At 42.0% G+C, this 24571-nt stretch overlaps 1 protein-coding gene across 1 annotated transcript; it reads left to right on the forward strand.

Moving 5' to 3' along the window:
- Positions 1 to 4250: 4250 nt before the first annotated feature.
- lin7a (lin-7 homolog A (C. elegans)) lies at positions 4251 to 23573 on the forward strand. The gene is made up of 6 exons (XM_067254428.1): positions 4251 to 4290; positions 12366 to 12484; positions 17169 to 17240; positions 19216 to 19425; positions 20278 to 20496; positions 21727 to 23573. The coding sequence occupies exons 1-5, from the start codon at positions 4254 to 4256 to the stop codon at positions 20494 to 20496; spliced, it is 657 nt and encodes a 218-aa protein (XP_067110529.1). The 5' UTR covers positions 4251 to 4253; the 3' UTR covers positions 21727 to 23573.
- Positions 23574 to 24571: the final 998 nt, after the last annotated feature.

Below are 24571 nucleotides of genomic sequence, written 5' to 3' on the forward strand. Positions count from 1 at the left end.
CAAGAAAGACAAATTTAATATAGTTTCTTCCAAACGTCATAAAATCTAAATGTCATATATTGTAATGAAAAAGCAATTAGGCTATTTGGATTCATCTCGTGGCAGGCTTTTCAGTCAGTGACATTTACATGTAGAACAAATACATTGACCGTTCTTTTATGTTGAGTCGATTTGAAAACTTCGAGAGAAGTGTATGGCACAACGTTTAGCCATTGGTCATATAATGAAGGATGTTGAGGTAGCAGAGCCGGCAATATCAATAATATAACATGTCTTCACACGGTGTTCCTTGCTTCTGGCGCCTCTCCACAATGACCCTGTGTTTACTTGAAAAACCGTAACAACCTCTGGGGGTCCTCAAGGCACATTTAATCTTTCTCTAACATGGTTTTCTATCACTAGAACACTGACTTTGTTGTATAATGTACATGGAAACTTGGAATTAGGGTGTTCATAGTTGGAAAGAATTGTTGGTGAAGAGACAAATGGGCCAAGCTCTTTGAAGTCAAATGAACTCAAGTTCAAGTAGTATAAACCCATATATTTCACCCCCTTGAATGCTGTCCAGTCCAACTTGCAGTGGCTGTATATGGGGGAAAACAACTCTGTGAGCAGTGTGTCCACGCTAACTGAGGTGGTTACACAGGGGGTGGGGTGGCCAAAGCTCATCACACTTTTTTGCTGACTGCTGTTGCCACACCCACCTCACTTCATCACCGTCATCAGCTAATCACTGGAGTTCACCCAGAATCCCGATGACTCCCAGGAAAATGTACAGGAGCATTGGAACCTGGAAACACAAATTGAGTTACTCATAAGTCTTTCTGACATTTTAGTCGGCTCAGATTTACACATTCACTGAGTAATGTTTTCCATTAAGCTTTCAGCAGAGATAAGTGCTAAATGTGTCAGTATTTAATACTGTCCGTGTGCCACCTTGCAAAGTAAATAATCTAAAATGAATGAAGTGTAATTTAAATTATTTCACTTCAGTTTACGGGCACGATTGTACAAGATTTTCTGAGATTGAAGATTAAAATGTGGTACACCTTCAAGAAAGACTGAGAACTGAGAATGAGAACTCATTTCAAAACGATGCATCTGATTCTTGATCTTCTGCTGCACATTTTAAAAGCACAATGTGTAAGTCACTTTGGCATCCGCTAAATTAACTAAGTGTAAAATGTAGAACTAAGAACCTTTCAAGTGTTTTTTTTTGCTCCACCATACTGGATTGTACACCATACAAGTCTACTCACATGAGTGGACAGTCAGTTTGATTTGACTGTATAAGGTATTATAGGTCCATTGATAAAATACACATCCTTATCGATATTATTGCAGTACTGTAATACTGTTTCTTGTAGAGCATAACCTTTGCCCATTGCAAGAGTGTCTGGCTTGAATCACAACTTTGATTCTTAAGGGATTTCACTTCGTCCTGTGCTCTAATTTGCCTGACATGAATGTCTGCAGTAAATCACAAGGCCAAGCAATAGAGCAGTTATTCGTCCAATAATAGCACTCATGCTAGTGGGAGTGTATGTTTTATTTTGATTCGGCCGGCACTGGGCAGGGACGTGCTGTGGACCCTAAATGATGGTGCTGTTAACGGAGGGTAATCAGAACTGCTGGGAGGGTTGAGCTCTGAGGGTTATCCTATTCATCCCCCTTTCCTTCACATGATATGATAAGTGTGTTAATGCAGAAACCCCCTGACCACTCATTAAATGCTCTTTAAAGCTGATAGCACAATTAATCTTTGAACCGAGCATCTCCAAGCTAGTTTTGCAATCCCCTCACCATAAATACAGATTCATGTCCCAATATTTTGGTAATTATATTAATTTGAATATCCTTCCTTGCTGGGAGAATTGGTTTACTGCAGCAGGGCTGTGGTCATTTAGTTTCATTAGTGTAGCCAAGTCATTAGACTGCATCCTTTGCATTTTAAGCACCTATTTAGGAATTTTTCTCCTCAAGCTTAACACCAGGAGGAGTGAGAAATGTGATTGATTATGTATTTAGACCAATTCAATCAATCTATAATATACCAAATATCACCAGACAACACACCCGTTTGCAAGTTAACTCTTCAATATCTAAAGCATTCATATGAGATACTGTAGGTGTACTATAGGTGACACATATATCTTTTCGGCTGAAATCAAGTTAACTTAGTCCAAAACAACCTTATGTTTGGCACAGAGCTTTAATACCATATCTTTACATAGCTGTTCTTACAGTATTGCTACAAGTTATTACTTCCATATGTTATTACTTTTCTAATGTATTATCTATAATATGTTGTATCACAAATATTTGATTCCAGTCCTGGTCTGTAGGGAAGATGATATTTATCCCTGAAGAAGTGCCAAGCTCACACCCACGTTTACACAGATTTAGTCACAGTTACCCGTCCATGGAACAGTCAACAGCTGCCTTTTAAATATTAACTGTCCAGAACACTGCAGAGGCAAAGCAGCTTGTCGCACAGGAAGCCAAGCAAATAGCTACAATATTGGATTGTCTACTGGTGATTGAATCCTATCTCTTGCATGTAATAAGAGTAGATGTAACCAACCTGGCAACCAGCCTTTGATGCTGTAAGAGTTGATAATTACTTTACCAGTTGAATTTATCCCATGCAGCTCTATTCGATAAAGCATGAGAGATTAAACTCTTGTCTTATGAATTAGACATAACCTCTTAAATAATGTTAATGTGTATGCTAGCCATATTCATATACAGTAGTGCATGATACTCTTGCTCCCTCATGCTTTCTCTCATTATTTCCCACTCTACTTCTTTCCCTCTCCCTAGTTCCCCATTTTTCAGTCTACTTCCCTATCTTTTACCTTCTCTATCTCTCTCACGTTCTCTCTCTTTCAATGTGTCTCCCTCTTTGAAAGGCCTTAACAGCACTGCATTCTAAGCTTCTCCCCTTTTAAAAGCAGAAATGTTTACCAAAGACTAGTGCTCCATCCCATATGGAAGCCAGCCCATAATCTCCTCCTGTCCTCTTTCTCGATTGCCAGCCCCTAAGCCCTCCCTCCATCCCTTCATCTCTCCATCCCACCATTTACCACCAATCTACATCTGCACAGCACGCTGCAGCTGCTGGGTGGAACTAGCATGAGGTTTGAATTCAACTACACATATGGTCTGAATATAGTTCATAAGAAGTCTAAAATAAGTTTAGTTTTAGATAAGGTATGTTAGCTGTTTACACAAAGAACTTACATGCACTTGCACTTACATGATCATTTTTACAAGATCATACTATGTACAGTGTGTTATTATCCCTTGTCTAACATTCAAATGGACATTAGATGCAGGTGATTGGTTTCCAAAAGCATTGCAAAATCAGGGGATTTATCTTACGGAAAGATTTAAAACAATTGAACACACAAAAGTACACAAAATAAATAATAGCAAAATATTTGCTTGGAGTAATTCTGCTTTAATGAATGGTTACTAACCTATTTCATAGCTAATTTTTGTTTATCAAGGCCACCTATGTGGAACTTCAACGAATATTGTGATCTCGATGGATTTCATGCTGGAGGTGATCTAACAACTCTGTGACAGCTTAGAGTCACATGACGTGTTCCTCATACTGGACACGACCATTTGGCCACCATACTTTTACTGGATGAACTTCCTTTTTCGTTCCCCCTGCTGACAGGATCAAAACTGCCATGCATTATATTTAATAAGAAGACTAGACATTAGTCGAAGCAAAATATATACAATCTGAATACAGAGCCATGCCGTTTTAGGCTCATTAAGCTCTCGTTTACTAATGTATGCATGTATGTATGAACTAATGTGAATTAATCTCTAAATATATCACCAGTGACATCGTTTAACCATGTCATGCTCTGCTGCCTGCAAGTACGTTATATTGCATGACAATGTAAGCAGAACAACAACTGATGAAGTAGACACTATCCCGATATCAAGAGATTGTTTGGGCTTCGTGGAACCATAGGTCACCATCACTCTAATGTCCTTCTGTAGACACATACACACACAAAGTATATTTGCATCAAGATCAACTCCCAGTTTCTCAGTTCGATATTAGGTCAGTAGGATGTAGGATGGGAAAGGAGCTGGAGCCGGAGACGAACGGTGGGAGGTAATCCCTACCCTGACAGCCACTCCCACAGACGGCTCTACTCGCCCGCTCAGCTTGAGTTGCCTCTCATGCTGCAGCTACACTAGTCGCTCCATCTCCAACAACAGCAGTCATGGCGACAGTGGTTCAACCGCTCACTCTGGATCGAGGTAAGGCACACGACCTTTGCATTGCCTCTATGTTGGATTATTTATGATTTGAAGAATTCGAGCGACGAATGCTTTGATATTACTCAACAAAGTAGCCTAGGTTTTGTGGGCTTGAGCAAAATGTATTCTCGATTCGTCCGCGCATCGCTGCAGTACCTAAGTGTTTATTCGCTGTAAAGAAATAAAATCTGTCCTACGCATCTCTGATGCGTGCGTCTATTAAACATGTTTAACTCTCTCACCAATATTCATTGGAACCATGCATTAGCCTAACTCAATAGTTTCTCAATTGTCTATATCCAGCTATATCTGTAATGAATAGCGTGTTACAAATTGTTTTATGTAACATATTGAACAATATCATCCTACTGTAATCTTTTATGAGGTGGGATTTAAAATAAAACGCGTCTGGTATCTGGATGGAATTATGGTACAAAATGTAGTCTGCTGGAAACCAGACAACTTTTTCTCAGTACATAGCCTACAGTAGAGAAGCTGGTGGTGCCATGCTCTTGGACGATAGGCTATGTGCAGTGAACTACAGCCCTCTTTCTTTTACCCACGTACCACATACCTGTTGGCTGTTAGACGGAAAACCGAATTCGAACATTTAAATAGCCACTACCATGACATCATTGTGTGAGTATATTTACACCTCACTCCAGGTGTTTGTTAACATTGTAACATATCTAAGGTGACGCAAAAGCATGTTGTCACTGCATTCCAATCATCAACATATTCCCTCACAAATAATTTAAATTTATTTCTCACCCAATTGATCGTCTATCTTTAAAACATTCGAATACAATAAAAAAAATCATATAATAATATAATAAAATACGGATAGATCAGAGGTGTCTTACTGTATGCCAAATAGCAAGGGAAAATACGCATGTGCTGCTGAGAAATCGTCACGCATACGAGTAGGTTGGTGTTAAAAATAACGTAAGGCGATACCTATGGCATCTGCCAAGTAACGCAACATACAGTATATCTGAATGATGGTTAAACCACAAAGTAACTCTTGAAGAAGTTCCATTTAGATACGCAAGAATACGCAGAGGATGTCAACAGTTAGGTTAAATTGCCATCTTTTTGAATGGCCCACTAAAATACTGCACACTACTGATCAACACTGACTAATCATAAGTCACCCATATCGGCCTACCCAACATGATCTGACTGGTTTCCATCCAGCCAACATTGGGTTCCCTTAACTTTGTGTTGCTCAATATTATCGTCATCATTGGAATTCATTACAGTTAATCCAATGCCCAGGGGCAATGGAATGTATTCGTACATGATCTCAGTAATATGTGCTCTGAAGCAGTCAATACTTTCCACTAATCCAAACACAAATGTGAAGAGATGCTAAGCGCACAATAACACATAGTGTGCTACCCTCCACTACTTATCTTTCAAGGAATTTTACATTTATAGGGAGGGCTGTTTACATGCTACACATACACTTGCAGATATGACTTTGACCCTGTAAATTGTTCCAGTCCAGTGCCTTCATGCATTCATTCAAGCATGGTGCGACACATTGGAATCTCGTACTCGAGTACTGTAAGGTGGATGAATGTCACAATAGCCGCACTATATTCAGGTGACTGCTGTTGCATATTCATGCTTTCCACAGACTCGGTTAGCGGTTAGTGGCTTGCGCTCAGCTGTAATCATGTAAGCAGCAATAATGACAGTCTCATGAGTTGTCCCAGTTGTATATAGAGGCAACAACAGGCTCTCAACCAGTTCGGTAGACTCCTGCCATGAGGGAGAAAGCCCTATCGTTGCTAATGAAAATCAGCCTTGTCCTTGGTAGCGTGCAGGGAGGAAGTGTTAGGAGACTTAGTGAGGACAGTTTGCCAACCACACACACACCGTCAGTGAGCCTTGAAGTGCATTTCCAGAGACGTGAGAGTCTCACACTTGTGTTAGTGGGTCACACTGGGGTCAGCGGAGTTCTTGCATGACTCTACTTCCTGACATTGTCTTGAGTTATTGCTCTCGGGACATTAAACAAATGCCTGTGTCTGAACCATCTCAGAAGGTTATGTTCAAAGAGTGAATACAAATTCTTCTTCATTATAGGGAAGATATAGAGTGCAGAGTTTTAATCATATCCGTTTTCCAGCCTATGCAGGTCTTGAGTCAACTTCCTATAGACAACATCCATGCACAAATTAAACTGAAAAGGATTTCAAAATACCACTGACAGCATGTCTGATGTGAAATGGAAAAGCCTTTGTCAGACAGGTATTCCCTGGTAGAGGAGAAAGGCCTTTGTGAGCTGAATACTTATCAATGTTCTGATTGAGCTGTTTAGAAGAAACTGACAGATAAGCCACAAGTCACTATACAGACTGATTCAGACTGTGCAGCAATGAAGAGGATTCATCTAAAAATCAATGTCTTGATGTGGTGTGTAGTATAAAATATGAACAGAATGTTTTGGTTAACAAGGCATGTATTTTTTCCCATAGAGTTCCATAAATACATGGAAGGAAGCAGATGACATACCAGCTACAAACATGAGCCTTTTCTAAGTTTTGCTTGTGAACAGTATTATGTAATGGTATGTAATACATCTTTAGCCATTACAAAATAAATAGGCTGTGTTATTCATTGTACCAGAGTAGGAAATGCCCAAGGTAATAACATCAAGTCCAAGTTGTAGAATATTCTGGCGTTGGTGAAGTATTTATGGGTTTTATGTGATGAGAGCTACTCGAATGAGAGCTACTCGAGTGATGAGAGCTACAGGAAGTCCAATGACTTGAAAGGTGAAATGACAGTCTGTAACTTGCCCATCAGGTTTGTGACCAGGTCATTGTTTAGAAGCTATATGTAACTCTCATCCTATGTTTGGTGTAATAACAGAAAATTACAGGACTGTTACTGTTGTGAGGTAGAGTAAGCTCTGTCATTATTGTAGTAATCAGTAATCATCCAGTAAAGGGGAGAAATGTGCAATGTCATTGGCATCTGTCTACCCACAAGCACCCTTCTGGAGTCATTAGCCAATAGGAATGATTTATTTTCCCTCCGTCATCAGTAATGTTATGGTAGGGCCAACTAGTGCTAATTCATTTGGACTTCATGGTGGGTCGTGTGGTGGGAAGGGGTGGGGGGCGGTGATAAATTGTGGCGCTTCCACTTAAAACACTCTCCCATTGTGGACTCCACCTGCCTGGCCAGCTCCAGCAGTTCTCTTCCGCTCATGATCCCAAGCATGGCTGATGTCTATTTGAGGTTGGACGTGCAGCTGGGTTAATTGGCCAAGGGCACAACGGAGACCCAGGTCAACCTGGGCAGGGGCAGATGGCCCCCTGTGGCAGAGTTGTCTGACTTGGAAGACATCCTCATAGTATCTCTCTGGGCAGTGCTCCAGTCTTCAGGACAGGACAAAAGTGGAGTCCGAGTACTCTCTCCTACAGAGTGTGTCTAGGGCCTTAGAAAGAACTTCCTCCCTTTTTCAATTTAAATCTATTTATATGACTCAGTGAGCCGAGATAGTTAATTAGATATATTTACACACTGGCTTCTGTATTTAGTAAAGATGACATGTGGTTAGATATTGGAAATGCACTACATCCGACTATGTCTACTGTTATCAATGAGGTAATTAAGCAGGGGGTTTGGACTACATCCCAGTGCCCAGACATAATGTGAGAGACCTTTAACAAAGCACTGAAGCTATCACTGTTGTTTTGTACTGGTCTGTGCTCGCTCTCCAATCAGTGAATGATGGGGATGACCTTTGTTAGTCACAAGTACTTGTTAAGGGCTGGAATAATCACGTCCCGAAGCGGGCGGCGTAGAGCTAGGCTGCTCCAGAACAGCAAGAGTTATTATGTTTGTAACACATGCAGTCAGAGTGACGGCGGTGTTATTAAAGCCTGCATGCCATCAAAGGCGGGCAACTGCAAAAGCCAGAGCTTTTGATTGGGAAGACTGACACACGATTGAAACGTATAATCACATGCTTGCACTTGTTTGGGACGCTGTGAAATTTACAATTTGAAGATCATAGGATGTGAAACCAAGCAGCTTTTTCATCATGGTAATTTGTGGGCTAGGACTGACATCTGATTATGTCACATTTTGATCTCACTGCCAGACATAATAAACACGAAATATTGAGATATGTTCAGCACCTCGACCCTTTGAATTCCGTTAAAGTTGAAGTCACCAACTGTGAATATTCTACTGCTAGGTGGTGGAGGCAACTCCCTGCACGTCATTCTAGAAGTTCCTGAAGTTCCTTCTAGTAATAGGCAGATTTTATGGGAGTATACCCTCTGTTTAGAACTGGACTTCCTACAAACTCAGATAGTCCAATTACAGCTATTATGATGTCATAATAATAGACTGATGTCTTCCTTTGTGTCATGATCAGTTTTTGGCAGGCAGTCTAAGCTGGTGCTCTTGGTGTTTTCGTCTAACTGCACAGCACATAGTTACTCATAGACCCTCTTATAGAAAGCCATTCAATGTGGGCCTTGACAGTGTTCTCAGTGTTGTGTGGTAGGCCACCTTCCAAGTGTTAATGTTGTTATCTTTGTATGAGCGCAAGGCACTCTTCCATGCTAAAGTTCGTAGTGTATCAAATACTTTATACGGTTGCATTTCATGTTTATTTATATCTTTTTAAGGTCAAATATATCCGGTTTTGCATGATTTTATATGCCTACATGCATGATATGTGTATATGCATGATTTAATATGTGTACATGAATTAACGTTACCGTAATCCAATTCCTACACTATGTTAACATCTTTGTAGCCACATGACTGCCATGAAATATTGACTATACATAAGTGTAAGAAGTGCCTCCCAGGGGGATGGGATGTGACCAAACGACAGCTAAACATTGCTAAAGAAAGTTTACAAGAGGCTCTGGAATTGGTCTCATTTATGTGGGAGCCAGTATAGAGGAGATTACATCTCAATGTGCCTGACTTAGCAGTCATCAGAGCAGCCCTTGTTATGATCCCTGGCTCACCCTCCTCTGCCAGGGAAACTCTAATCCCAGTGTTTTACACATCTGATTCTAAACTGATGCAACCATGCTATCATCCACTTCACATGAAAACACAGAATTGCAAAGGGAAAATACTAGGTATTTACCTATGAAAAGAAAAGTGTGTGTTGTAGAATATAGAATAAATCATCAATCAAGTCCTGGATAGGTGAACTTACCTGCATGTTCCGAACAGAATGGGAACATTTGGGTAAATGATACGGTTACAGCTCAATGGTATATCAACCTCTTGATCTGACTGCAGATCAAGAGGCTGCAGGTTCACATGCTTTGGATAAAAGCATCTGTTCAATGAACAGAGTATTATTATACACTGCAGCTGAAACTATAGCATTCTGTCCATAGTTTCAACACTAAACCACCATGCAACCTGAGTCAGACGTCAACCTCCATGAAATTAGATATGGAATCATAAGAAGCAGAGAGGATCAAAGAAAAGAGGGATGTCACGATGCAGTTACAAAAATACAATGATTAGATAAGGTGGCGTGTTACTGTACTTCACTGCCTGAGCAGCTGTGAGAGACCTAGCAGTAGACCACCATACCATACTTCCACTGGGAGGGATACTTCCACTGGGAGGGATACTTCCACTGGGAGGGATGTAAAACCATCTGGGAAGCTATGTTTAGATTCCAACCACATACCATGTTTGTGTTAACTCTGCTCTCACAAACAGGATCATAGAGATGAGACGGTAGTGGGGATGACTTCCAAGGCCATGATTACAGCATGGTATCTTCCTCCTCATTCCCAAGTAACATGTTTAAACCTTTGCTTGAAACAGTTTTGCCTTGATTGGTGTATTTGAGACGTAATGGTGTAGCTAAAAAGCTTGTGAGCAATTAGAAAAAATTGGTTTCTTTACAACAACAAACTTAATATGCTGACCACATGCTTAGTCATCTCAGGTTTTGCAAAATAACCTCACTGTCTTCAAAAGGAAAGATGGTTTTATTTGGCCAACATGTTATAAAAGTAGAGGAAATGCTCAAATGTGATACAAACTACGTATTGCTTTAATTAGCCAGCTTAAAATAAAATAATATTAGAAAACCCTTTAGAATGACCCTGGTTGGGGAAATATGGTTCTTTCAGTGGTACAAACTATGATAAAGTAACGAATGAAAGTTATGATAAAAAACAACAATACAATGGACAAAATGCTAAACATATACAATTCTAAACAATTTGATCAACCTAATTTGAAAGAACAAACACTAAAACACAAATTTAACACACCAAAACATATCTGATTTCAGTGAATGTGAATGTGTGTACCCAGTCTTGGCACTGCTTCATGTAAATGGAAGAAATTGGCACTAATGAGCAAGAAAAAAGTAAATCAGAGGAAATCTGTCCTGGATGGCCCCCGACCTTTCTCTAATGAGGAATAAACTCAGGAAACATTTTGGCAGGTAGGTAGGCTAGCTGCAGGCACGCCATGCACAAAGACACGTAGAGAATATCCCTGGTTACTCATTGGCGCTTAGCTAACTTTGCTTTTTGTAGTTATGGAAAAGAGGAAAAGCCTGCGTTCACCTTGCCTACAGACTTATGAGCCATGAAAGCGTTCAAAAGATCGATAGAGATGTATTCAATTATATTTACAGGGCTACCGTAGGAAATGGGATGAAGAGAGGAATCAATTTATATATTCCAGAATAATGCACTTAGTTTAGAACATTTCCTGTCTATAGGATTTACTGGACATTGTGAAATCTTTCAATGGGGGGAGGGGGGGGATGTACCTTTTCCACCCCCAGCTCCGTACACCTGCCCTCCACCCTCCCTCCAATGTTTGGTTTTAGAGGCAAACCAGAGAACAGAAATCTCTGGCCTTTGGTTTCCCCCACATACTCAGGGGTATGTGTATACAACAGCATGTCTGATCTTATCTGTGGTACACAATTTTGTTATTGGAGGGCCCGCTGAGTTGAGCTGGGGTGATGAATGCCCTAAAACCATCTCCCTGACAACACACGCTCCCTGCCAAGCGTGATGTGCCAATAGAATTCTCATCCCATTGATTGTGAAATATATTCCACTCATAACTTGGATATGAACTACTATCGCAGGGCAGAGGACATTGAGAGGTTAGGCTTCTTATCATGCACTTTCCTCAGCTTAAACTAGATTTATCATGAAATATACTTATCATAAACTGTCCTTATCATACTGTACACCATATTTACTGTATCATACATCAGTGAGTTCCCAACCAGATGTTATATCTTCATAAAATAGAACTGTTGGCTGAAACATGTAATGCTTTATGTTCTTTGAATAATTCAGGCAGTACAGAAAGGCAAACTGTGAGATTAAGCCTTTTCCTCTCTCTTTTAGTGATTGAATAAAAGACAAACGGACATTATTGAGGAATTGCTTTCATTTTTTCATGCGAAGCAAGTGGCCTGATGACTGAGCGCTATGCTCCCTCATCTCTCCCTTTGTCACAGTGTTTCATTTTTCACAGCCTGTCTCTAAGGGTAAGAAATTAATCAGCCACACTCCCTGTCCTTATTCAGAGAAGGTAATTAGGGGCGGAGAGCTATCCTGACACCAGAGTCGTAGCCTTTAACTTAGGGCGTAATGAGTTTGTTTAAAAGGCACCTATTCCCAAAGGTTTCCTCCTAGTGGTGTGAATCACCACCCTTGAACGAAATGATTCCCTCTTTGAGTTCCGCCTCCAGTTTTCATGCATGGATATTGGTGGGATTGTGTCGTGAGGCGCTCTTCTCCTCTCTCTCGGTCTCTTGGTATTTCTGTCTGTCCTTCTCCTTCTCCCGCTCTCTGTTTACCTCTTTCTGTTTCTCTCTCTCTCTCCCCTGGACAAATATATTTCCATTATTTTTCTCAAGACTTTAAGTTAATGTAATTCAATGGGGCATAATTTTTTTTATTATCCCCCCTCTCTCTCTCTTCCTTTTGACTCTCTCTCTCTCCCTCTCTCTCTCTCTCTCTCTCTCTCTCTCTCTCTCTCTCTCTCTCTCTCTCTCTCACACACACACTCTCTCTCTTCCTCAGATGTGGCCAGGGCGATCGAGCTGCTGGAGAAGCTGCAGGAGTCTGGGGACGTCCCGGGCCACAAGCTCCAGTCCCTGAAGAAGGTGCTGCAGAGTGAGTTCTGCACAGCCATTAGAGAGGTGAGTCACCTGAAAAACAGCAGTTCCCATCATGCCCCTTGTCCTCCCAGGACATGTGACAACCCTAAGGAAGATGGGAGATGGAGCAGTAGAGCACTCACAGAAACATTTCGAAAGAAAACTGCATTTTTTACCGTTAAAAGGGGAGCAAACTATCTTTAAGCTAATAAATTCATGATCTCAGAGGCGTACTGGAAACTTTTCACTTACGACTCATGCTTCTCCTAATGCTTAATTGGGGACATAAATAGAGAGGTCATTTTAAATCCGTCCTGCGGGCTGAAAGGACAGAAGTTGGTATTAGACAGGGCACTATTCGCAGCTACGTGAGGATTATACTGATGTCATACTCTGCACAGGACAGCAGGAGTGAGGAATGAAACGGTGGAGAGAGAGAACAGCAGTACAGTCGGAGGTACCGTTGAGGCTCGGCTAGTGCAGGAGAAGAGACGTGAGACGGGTGCGAGAGGCCAGCGGCTTGCCCTGCGTGTATCAGGCGGGGACGGTCGAGGCTGGCACAGCCAGGCGGTGAGCACTTCATCTCACTGCCAGCCATGGCTGTGTCGAGTGGTTGGCACACTGACCCTCTCTGAGCAGGGCTTCACCAACAGCTGGCCATTGAGAGCAAGAGAGAGAGAGAGAGAGAGAGAGAGAGAGAGAGAGAGAGAGAGAGAGAGAGAGAGAGAGAGAGAGAGAGAGAGAGAACTTCGACTGCCATTAGCCCCCGACATGGTATCCAGGGAAACAGGGGTCGGGAGTCAGGATTGGTTGCTTGCTTGGAGCGGCTTGTGCTTTGCAGTCAATTACAGGCTTGTGTCGGCTGACATATAGTATAGCCGTGGTGGAAATGGTTCTTGCTCCCGGTGTTGTGCCTGCTGAAGGGCAGATCTCAAGCCTAGTGGTTATGGTCCTGATTGTCACTGTTGTTGCTTTGATCATTAGCACGACCGGATGTTGATGTGCAGCGTGCTGCAGCATGACCAGCTGCATGCCCCAGCATCCTCTCCATGAGAGTGGATATTACAACCAGCCTTCCAACACTGGAGGAGCGCTGATGTTATGCAGAGGTGCCCGTTCCAAAAAGAATTCAATGACGTGCTTTTGTGTGCGCATGTGTAGGTATGTGTACCTGCATGTGCTTGTGGGTGTGTTTGTGTGTCGATAAGGGTGTGTGTGTGCCTTTGTGTGCGAGCATGCGTGTGTGTGCCTTTGTGTGCGAGCATGCGTGTGTGTACATTTGTGCGGGCGTGTGTGTGTGTGTTTGGGCATGTGCTGGTGCAGGTCACTTTGTGAGTTCATGGTCATTTTGCTTCACGCTGTTATCTCTTCCTCCAGCCAACGGTTTGTGACAGCCATCACTGTAATGCCTTCCCAGCAGCCCTTGCAACAACACTAAGACATGGCTGACAGACTTCTATTGCATGTCCCTGAACCTCTCATTTGTCTTTGCAAATAAATCATATTTAAATCAGCCACAACCCTGTCTGACCTGCTTACACATAAATCCATCCGGCAGTGTTAAAAGAGGTATTAGACAAAGGTTGACTTCCTGTCAGAGACATCTTTGTTGCACAGCATTGAATTCACCTGCGTGTCATTTCATTAAATGCAGATGACCTGCACTGAACTGTAGCTGGCTGTAGATATTATCCAGCTATTCAGTTCATCCCGCCCTCCTCTCTCCTATAAAGTGCTGAGAGAGCTTATTTCACGGTATGGTGCTCAGACACACGATCCAACATGGCTTCCTTCGTCACCACTGTGTCTGGGGTGTTTACCAAGCTGAACACTATCTTCACAGTGTCAACAGAATTAGTGGCAAACAAGAAAACAGAACCAGCTTTGGATGAGGGCCCAACTGTCAACATGAAAACCCCACTGGTGATAAACTGTTGGCTTAGCTTGGAAACAAAAACAACAGAGAGAGAGACAGAGTTGGTTGGAGGAGTGGATTGGTGCTGAGGGAAAAGTCCTTCTCTATGAACCTGAGTGAGTCGTCAGATTCAATCAGCCTTGCAAACTGAAAGAGAAGGACAGATGAGAAAAGAGTTATCCAGCTCCAAATGATAGAGGGGGTGGATTTCACCGGATATGGACGGTTATCCTGCTGATAGCATTGGGCTTGCCAAAAGGTAATCAATGTACTTAGTATAAAAGAGGTTTGACGCTTTTGTTATACCAAAATGTTCTTTGAATGAATGAAAAATAATGTCAAAAAGGAGTTTGAGATTTATCATCATGTGCACAATATAACACAAGGTCATTCTGAATAGGGAAAGTATTGTGACATGGCAAGCTACAACTACATAGTGGCATACAAAAAGAAATATTCATTCAAAACGCAGCAAAAATAGCAAATATGGCAAGAAAAAGGGTAAGGTTACTATTACCGGTACAAACCTTTTCTGAATGGCTCTGAATGTGTGCTGTACAGTATAAAGAACACATTTTATGTGGGTGCCATTCAGCCTAGTCTCTTTTGGCATTTCCTGTGAGCCTGGAATCTGAGCACTTCATGTAATAATCTAGGCTGAGTTGAATATTCTCTTTTAAAGTCACAATGAAGAGAGAGAGGGAGGTTTGTGAAGGTGCATTATTAAGCGCTGGGCCGCCTCAGACCCCGTGAAATACTGTCAGTCCAACCTTCCTTCCTCCTCTCTCTCTCTCCCTTACAGTTTCTCTCTCTCTCTCTCTATTTCTTTCTCTCTGACTCTTGCTGTCTCTGTCTCTATATGTCTCCCCCTGTCTCTCGAAACGCTCTCTCTCTCTTTGATTCTCTTACCGTCTCGCTCTCTAACTCTTCCTTTCTCTACCTCTTTGTGTCTTGGCTCTGTATATGCAGTATATATATTCCCGACCTCCCTCTATTTATTCCTGGTTTACAAATGCAGCGATCTCTCCCTCCTCCGTGGTTCTCCCTCAGTTCCTGTCTGTTCCTGGTGACTCAGTAGAGAGAGCAGAAACAGGAGGCCATGCTGCATGCTGCGTTGTCACGTTAGAGCCCCCTGGGCTGCTTTCTCCACCATCAACCATTGTAGCATCTCCCCCAGTCTTCACTGCACACTGCTCCACAGACAGGAAGGGGATCTGGGTTAATGTAAGCCCTCTTTCATAGCCAGCGACTGGTCAACTGCTGGCAATGTAGAGAGAGACAGAGGGGGAGAGAGGGAGAGAGGGAGAGAGAGTGTATCTACAGAGGGCACTGAGGAGAGTGGTGACATTAGACAAAATAATTAGAAGAGGAGAGGCATCCATGGACAGAGTAGAAAAGATGCCCTTAGGATCAAGTCTTCTAGAGCTCTCTCCTTCCCTGCTAGCTCTTCTTTCTCTCTCGCTCTTCTCTCTCTCTCTCTGTCTCTATTCTCCCTCTCTCTCTTACTCTCTCTTTGCATATCTCCCTATTCTTTCCCCTTCTCTCTCTCTCTCTTTTCATTCTCTCTCCATTCTCTCTCTCTTTCACTCTCTCTTTTTATCGGTCTGTATTGTCTCCCACCTCTTTCTCCTATTCTCTCTCTTTGAGCAAAGAGCGTTCTCTCTTTGAGCAAAGAGTGTTCTCTCAGCCCCACTGGGTTGGTTTTGGTTCAAGGGTGTATTATTGACATGAGGTCCCACAGCCCTGTGTTCTTCAGTTGGTCATATATATATATTGATATATGGACACTGTAAAAAGCTGGAATTCAATTATTTATTTATTTTCTCTTGTCTGGTGTGTTCCTCGTGCAGAACTCATTTTGTTTAGCCCAAAATAAAAAGTGATATGGAGCTAGGGGTTGTTGTTTAGTAGAGTACATCAGCAAACTGACTGGTTGTATCTATTGTTATTTCTACACATTATATCCAAATATAAACCATGTTGTTCATTTCTCCAGCACATCAGATAGAACAGAGTCCCTGAGATGCCTCTGTGGGGGCTCCGTGCATTATGCAGAATGGTGAAGCCATGCAAGATCACTGATGCCCTGCTGTCTGGCTTTGCCTTGAAGAAACTATCTAGGAAGAGCGAGCTGGAGGGTGACAATAATACGACGCTAGAGAAAGCAAAGCAAACAATGCAACGTTCATGTACCTTTTTTTTCTAGAAGCACATAGAAAAAAAAATAACATTATAAAGGTTCCCTGCGAAAGGTTTGCAGTCGTTATGATTAAATGTTGATTGCTCACAGAACAATTCATCAGTAGCTTGTCATAGATCTAATTAGCATTTGGAAATGTTTGCGAGTGGTATTTTGAAAATTGTTATGACCTTTATTGTTCTCCTTGTTTTTCCTCACCCAGGCCCCAATGCAAGGCCTCCTTGGGGACCTTGAATATAATTCATACATCTTAAACGTTTCAGAATAAACACCCCAACTGTAGCCATATTAATTACTCTCAGTGAGTGATGGATGGATGCGGCATCTCTGAAAAATTATGTGCTGGTGGCAATACCATTTTGTTTCACACACTGTCTCATTCGTTTACTTAGTAGCATGTGTTGCCGACATGGGTGCCACTCTCAAGGACAAGACAGAGTTGCACTCATCTCTGGTAGGGAAGTCTGGAATGTGTCTCCGGACAGCTAGTCCCATTATCTGAGGATGGTTTTGCATATGGAGGCTGTCGGATGTGTCTTCATGGAGTACAGGTCTGGAGTAGAAGTTCAACACAAACTCACACTGTTCCGTTGATTCTTTGTGTGTTTCAGGTGTACCAGTACATGCATGAAACCATCACAGTCAACGGCTGTCCAGAGTACCAGGCCAGGGCCACAGCTAAGGTAAGAGATTTGCTGGACTAATCAGGAAGCATTCAATACTTCAGTTAGTCTCCCTATTATGAAAATCTTCAGTATATAATTTCCTATCTGAATCACTCCTATGTAGATCAGATTGACTGAATTAGATACAGGACAGAAAGACTATGCATATTAGTGTAGCTCAGGATCAAAGCAGGTGCAGTTTACAAATGAGCCATTAGCCAAGCTTCTTTGTGAGACGGTCTCTGGGGCTTCTGATTCATATTCCACCTTAGACCAGCTGATTGAAAGGAAAGCATAGAGAAAATCCCTGATAGTGGAGCACAGGGAGAGAGTGTGTTTGTGTGTGTGTGTGTGTGTGTGTGTGTGTGTGTGTGTGTGTGTGTGTGTGTGTGTGTGTGTGTGTGTGTATGTTTATGTGTGTGTCCGACAGAGAGAGAAAGCTGGCTGTGAGGTCTGAATTTCTATGTGAAATGAATTTTTATGTAAAAACTATTTGAGGGCATTATTTTAAGACACTACTCCATGTGACTACTAACACAAGTCACCAGCTACTGGCACTGCTGAAATCCATCTATTGCCAGTAACTTTTATACGTTTCTGGACTTGATGTAAAACACTGTTTAGCTGTGGAGATCGGAATCATTGTAAAGCTTTAGTAGTAGTTAATTCATTAACTGTATCTATAGATACCGCTCTTTTCTTTTTTTCTTGCATTTCAGTGTTTCACCTGAGCACTGGAACACTTGATTTACTTTGAATTACTCATTTAATCAAATAATTTCAGCCACTGCTTTCTATCCTGAGCCTTTTATATGAGGAGCATCTCGATAGAGAAGTGAGTCTATCTCTGCTGTAACGCTCCACTGCAAGAGATGAGTCCTAGGCAGTGATCAAATCATTGCAGATGTCACTCTGCATACGCTTGTGTGATTTTACTTGGCCAGTTTCCATTTTGCGTTCCTGTGCCTGAGGTTTGGACTGGGCGTCTGTTGTGTTTGAAGAAGCCAGCCATATGGCACCTAGATTCTTGCTCACAGTAACCAAGATAAACTTGTGAAGGTTGATGCACCGTTTGCCATCGTAGAGAGAGAGAGAGAGAGAGAGAGAGAGAGAGAGAGAGAGAGAGAGAGAGAGAGAGAGAGAGAGAGAGAGAGAAAGAGAGAGAGAGAGAGAGAAGAATAAGAGAGAGGGAAATAGAGGCATAGAGGAGTGGAGGAGAGCACAAAACCATAACACGTTGAGAGTTTCTCCTGCTCATGGGGCATGTTAAGATCAACTCTTTTTTCGTCACCATATCCTCATACAGCACCGGCACTTTATAACGAGGTGGACCTGCGGCAGTGCATGAGGGGATCAGAAGGCAACAAGGCCGTGTCTCCACCTGTCTCTCCCTGTCTCCACCTCGCTTTGTTCATCTTGCAGACAGGCTTCCAGGCTCGACTAACAAGCTCCTGAGTGCTTTGTTTCAAGGAGAGGACTCCTTTCCACGTTAGAAGCGATCCATAGCTTGTGGAATCTTTAGTCAGGAAGGTTTCGAGAGAGGGAGAAAAATAGAGAGAGAGATAGTCACTGGGCGAAAGTTATCTCACTTTGTCTCCAGCTTCAGCTGAGATGTGCTAATCTATGTGCTTAGAGAAGCAGAAAGCCTCTCACAGGAGTATAAATCGCCATACTTGGCTCTCTCACTGTGTTATTATTGTAAGCTTTTCTGAATCACAAAACCTGTTTTATAGAGACTGATGTTGAAAGAGCAGCGATATCTCAAGTTGGGGCTCAGGGGGTATGTGAAAATGTGTTTCCCAGTTGAAACAGTAGCTCTTTCCTGTCACAGGTTGATTCAGTTGTTAAGCTAACGTGTTGTCACAGATTGATTTTTGCAGCCCAGATGACAGGACAGTGCTGGAGCATGGAGAAAGACCGGCAAACTAACAAAACACTAGCCTGCCCCTCCACACCTCCATCCCTTAACCCCCTCGCATGGTTATTCCCACAGGCCACAGTGGCTGCATTTGCCGCCAGCGAAGGCCACTCCCACCCCAGGGTGGTGGAGCTGCCCAAGACGGAGGAGGGGTTGGGCTTCAACGTGATGGGCGGGAAGGAGCAGAACTCCCCTATCTACATCTCTCGCATCATCCCAGGGGGCGTGGCCGAGAGGCAAGGCGGTCTGAAGAGAGGAGACCAGCTGCTGTCTGTCAACGGCGTGGTAGGTCCACACAGATGAATCATCAAACTCACTTTCTGTATTTACACCATTTCAGCTATCATGACATGTAAAAATGTTTTGCTATTTATCAGAGGTTGATTGAATTTAAGGAGGAGATAAGACAGACATGACCAGACATGATTAGAAATATGATCATGTTTACTTTTAGCAATTATTCATTCTTATATTGACCTTCAATGTAGGTATGGTTTTGTATAAAACCAGTCTTTGTATAGACCAATGACACAACACTCCCAAATCAACAGCATCAAATAAAGACTACCGTAATGGGAAAATGTTCTCTGACACAAGAATGATAATCCTCATACAGAAATGGCGGTGGTCTAATTTGGCGAAGGTCTAATTTGATCTCAGTGATATCCATACTTGTAATTGGGACATATTTATTACTTTGGATTTGAAGAGGAAGATCTAATTATGCCAAATATGTCATGCTTGTTCAGCTAAGACGAAATAAATTGAAACACCAGGTCAAAGAAAATGGGCTAGCTTGTAACCTTTAGAAAAATTGAAGCAAGATAAAAGGTTTTACCCTAAGTTGTAGCTCTTAAACAAGCTAAGTTTGGGTATTAATAAATGTTGGAGACTTTGATCTTTTCCATTAAATATATGAAAGATTAGTAGTAGATTATGTCACTTATGTCTTTGTCACTTTGGGTGCCTTCTCTCGACCCCCCTCCGCTCTCTGTCCCTCACCTTCTCTCTCTCTGTCCCCCTTCTACTCCCTCTTTATGTCCCTCACCTTCTCTCTGACCCTCTCTCCCTCGGCCCCTGGCCTTCTGTCCCTCTGTCCTTCCATCCTTCTCTGTCTCCCTCCCTTCTTCTTCCCAGAGTGTGGAGGGGGAGCACCACGAGAAGGCGGTGGAGCTGCTGAAAGCCGCTAAAGACAGCGTGAAGCTAGTGGTGCGCTACACGCCCAAGGTGCTGGAGGAGATGGAGGCGCGCTTCGAGAAGCTGCGTACCGCCCGCCGCAGGCAGCAACAGCAGCTGCTCATCCAGCAGCAACAGCAGCAGCACAACCCCGCCGCCCAGCAGAACCACACGTCGTAGGTGAGGCTTTTCATTGCTCTAAGGGTGGGGGAGGCCAGGACTAGTCGGCGTTAGGGCTGGGGTGGTGGGGGGGGAGGCCAGGGGAGGGGTCAGGAGTGGTGAGGGGGGGGGGCAGTGGTGATGGGTAAGTTTAGGGCTGGGAGTAATAGAGGGAAGGGCTGTTGGAACCTGTAAGCCTCAGTGATATGAATGTGGGTTTGATTGCTTTGGAATCCTTGTCAGTTATCCTCTGGTTTTATGCGGCATCCAGAACTGAACAGATGCCAGGGAGAAATGAATCAGCTTGGCAAACAGGACAAAGTCAGACGTGATGGGGAGGCCTAAAACAGTAGAAGATGTTTGGTCTTTTTCATGTGAAGTTACCATGCATTAGACCAAGTGCTTCAGTTTTTCAGTAAGGTTCATGCTGCTCCTGGAATGAGGCTTGGAACCTGAAGGGAATAGTCAGTGTTTGTGCCTGGCAGATGTTTCTAAACAAATTTTCATCAGCCGAACATTGTTCTTGAGATGTATTGTTTAGCAGATCTTCAATCATTCAGTACTTCAGTATAGTCTTCAATATCTTACTCAATAGATTTCTGGTCCAAACTACATTCATAAAAATGCCATTGAATTCTTTATGGCTTTGTTTATATTGAACAAAGCATTCAGAGCTTGCAAATCAGTGATATTCAAACCAAATTAAACATGGATTGAGATCAATAATAATTGTGACTAAAGTATAATTTAACATTTAGACACAGAAACACTTCAAATTAAGCCGTCACACCATACCGAGGTTCATTCTTCTGAACGTACCCTGGGCACATCAGAGGGCGGCACTTCTTAAAGGACTTAACCCCATCCCCCCCCCCCACACACACACACACACACACACTCCCACCCAGAGGCAATGGCTTCCCCCGGTGCTAATACGCAGCTGATACCAAAATCCCCTCACAGAGCTGTGCTTCTGCATGTGGCATGGGGCAGCTTGTGGAGGTATTTGGGAGCTTGCAGCTGTGTGCATGAGAGGGCTCCGGAGAAGGGACTGAGCAAGGATCCTCTTGTATCATTGCCGGTATGCTGACCGTAGGTTTGTCATAATGGCCAAGAGGCCTCCGGCCAAGTGACATGTACAGTGATGGTCACACATGCAGGTGGCTGCATAGCAACATGCACCATGGAATGTTATGGTATATGTGTGTCCAACCGTTTGCTCTCAGCTTTCCTTCCACTGTTCTTCTGCAGGTTGTTCCAGAAGAAGAAATGATCTCAGAGACCGTCTATCAGAGAGGAGGGTCCCAAAGGAACTCCCAAGTAACAGAACAAACTGGAAACAAGTGAAGACTCTCTCTCTCTCCCTATCTATTGTCTCTATATATCTAATATCATCCATCTCTCTCTATCTATTCTACTCTATCTTTCTATTTCTCTCTATCTATTTCCCTCTCCAGCGCTCTTTTGTTGTCCCTTTCAGTGTATTACCAACAGTAACCAAGCAAAAACGGAGAGATGTTTGTGTCCTGAAATGTCAACATTGGTGCTTTTGAGACATGCACGACGACCTGATGACTGGAGGGACGCTAGCTAGCACTGAAAATAATTTGTTCTTTTGTGTTAGTTTCAAGTTGTCCATCAGTTAAAGACGTGATCCATTTTAAAGTTCCTTCATGTCCTTTGTGATGTTTGTTTTGTTTGTTTGTTGTCATCGGTTCCTGATTGATTTAATCTATTTACTGATGTTTGGTTTGCCATGGCTTTGTACAGCGCTATTTATATTGATTCTTAATTGGTGCTTGTGTCTGTGTGTGAATGACCATTGCTTTTTTGTGTCAAACTGAACCTGTTTAGATAACCGTGAACTCTTTTTTACCTTATATAATGTAGCAAGAAAATATTTTGTATCAACAACTTGTAGATTTAGCAATAACACACTTTTTTGGGTTTTACATATTACATCAAAGTATTTAGGTGCATATAGAATGAGGTAGATGCAAAAGCTATCAGTTGTAAAGCTAAAGTAAACTGGATCTTATGCACTGTGTGTCATAAGGCAGCTTCTGCCACTGAAACTGGTTTGACATTCTAAGAGATTATTTCAATTGAACCCGTCTATTATAATTACTGTGCAATACGCAGAATCAGGACACAATCTAAAATTCTCAACAATACAGTCACTTCATCCCAAAGTCATCGAAAAAGAGAATATATATGTTATCCAAGTATAATTTATGTTTAATAGATATTATATCAAAAACTTGCATAGCATTTTAAATGTTATTTATATGAGGGCAAAGAGAATGTCAAGAACATATATATTTAACCAGAGAGTGGATCTTAACACTTTATTTATAGATCATTCTATTTTATAGTCTAATGATGTCAGAGTTTTACATAAAGTTTAACGTTTCATTGAAATATGTGTACTTTGTTTAACATACAGATGGTTATTTGAAAAGATTAATGGTAGAACTGAATCTCTTAATGTACATTATACAATAACTTGATAGCATGGTTATAGTGGAATCATTCTCCTGCATTTGCTCTCCATCTGAACACGTTGACAATCATTGTGAGTAACAAGACTGTGTGGAATGTTTAACTGTTTATAAGGGACCTCTGTTTCAAACCATTTCTCTCAACCTTTGTAATGTTAGTAGATTTACTTGACATTTGTCAGAACGATAAGTTACTATTTGGATTGATTAAAAACTACAAACATTGTTAAAGATGCATCCTCATTCATCAATAGTAGTCGTGTATCGGTAGTACTGTAAAATTACACTGGTTTTACATTAGATGGTTTTCTCAGCAAGAACACCCTTGTATTTTTAATTTGTTACTACGTTTTTGGGTAATGAAATAGTGCAAGATCATTGACACCAATAATATACTGTGTGCAACATGTCATGCTGGTATAAACCAGGTCAGACCGTGAAAGTGTTTTTTTCCCTTCATCTTGGAGAAGTTCAACAGATCCCTTTTGTATCTTAACTGAATGGTTTTATCTTTATTATTGATGACTTGCAATGGCTGGACACAAATCTGTACTTTCTGTGCAGGATAAGAGACCACAACACCCGGTGATATGCAATTGTTATACATACTATATTTGTATAAATAAATATATGTGTGTGTGTACGGTGACCCTTCTTTTCCCTTGTGACTCTTCCTCATTCTGTGTGACTTGAAGAGTATCTAAAACAACAACTATGTGCTGGGCACAATTTACCCTTAAGACAGTAAATTGTCTCCTGTCAATAACCGTCTAAAAGCCTTCACTAAAGAGCATTTTCTATGTGAAACTTTATACGAAAATAATATCTTCAAGATGTAACAGCTGACTTTGTACTCTTGATTGTCCCAGTATTGGGAAGCAGGGTGGGTCAGTTCTGTGAAGGCCTGTCAGTAAGAAGGATGTTTGTTTCGACACACAGCACTTTTCAGACAGAGGGGACAAGTCTGAGGCAGTCAGATGAAGCAGTGATAGTAAAAGGCTTTTACATTGAAATTCCCCCACTAGCGCTTGTATGGGATTTTAAAGGCGACTAAAAAAACAATTGCCTATGTCAGACCAATACAGGAAGCAGACAGTGAAACTAATGAAGAGACACAGTGGTCCCTACAAATAAGGAGGAAGTCAACTCATGCTGAAGAGTCAGAACCACAGAGGCTTACACTGTTAGCATGCTGTTCAACTTTGTAGACACTTGGATGGAAAACATCTTAATATTAAAGGGGGTCAGATGGCTGAGCGGTTAAGGAAACGGGCTATTAATCAGAAGGTTGCCGGTTTCGATTTCTGGCCGTGCAAAATGACGTTGTGTCCTTGGGCAAGGCACTTCACCCTACTTGCCTCGGGGAGAATGTCCCTGTACTTACTGTAAGTCGCTCTGGATAAGAGCGTCTGCTAAATGACTAAATGTAAATGTAATATCTAACCTACTCACTCTCTATGTTCTTTCCCTGTGTTCTTCACAACATGAGATGAAAGAGGAGTTGATGAAGCGGGTAAATTACTTTGGGTTGATTAATTTTAGGTGACAAGGAAAAGAACAAACTTTCCGTTTGAAGTTCACAGTTTGAAGTTCTA

Source organism: Osmerus mordax, chromosome 17 (genome assembly GCF_038355195.1).
Source record: "Osmerus mordax isolate fOsmMor3 chromosome 17, fOsmMor3.pri, whole genome shotgun sequence".
Taxonomy (NCBI): Eukaryota; Metazoa; Chordata; class Actinopteri; order Osmeriformes; family Osmeridae; genus Osmerus; species Osmerus mordax.

What these genes read in the sequence shown, in the direction of transcription:
- lin7a (XM_067254428.1), top strand. Translation starts at nt 4,254, where the DNA reads ATGGCGACAGTGGTTCAACCGCTCACTCTGGATCGAG. An exon ending in ACCGCTCACTCTGGATCGAG is followed by an intron (nt 4,291 to 12,365) that starts GTAAGGCACACG and finishes TCTCTTCCTCAG; the next exon opens with ATGTGGCCAGGGCGATCGAG. An exon ending in TGCTGTCTGTCAACGGCGTG is followed by an intron (nt 19,426 to 20,277) that starts GTAGGTCCACAC and finishes TCTTCTTCCCAG; the next exon opens with AGTGTGGAGGGGGAGCACCA.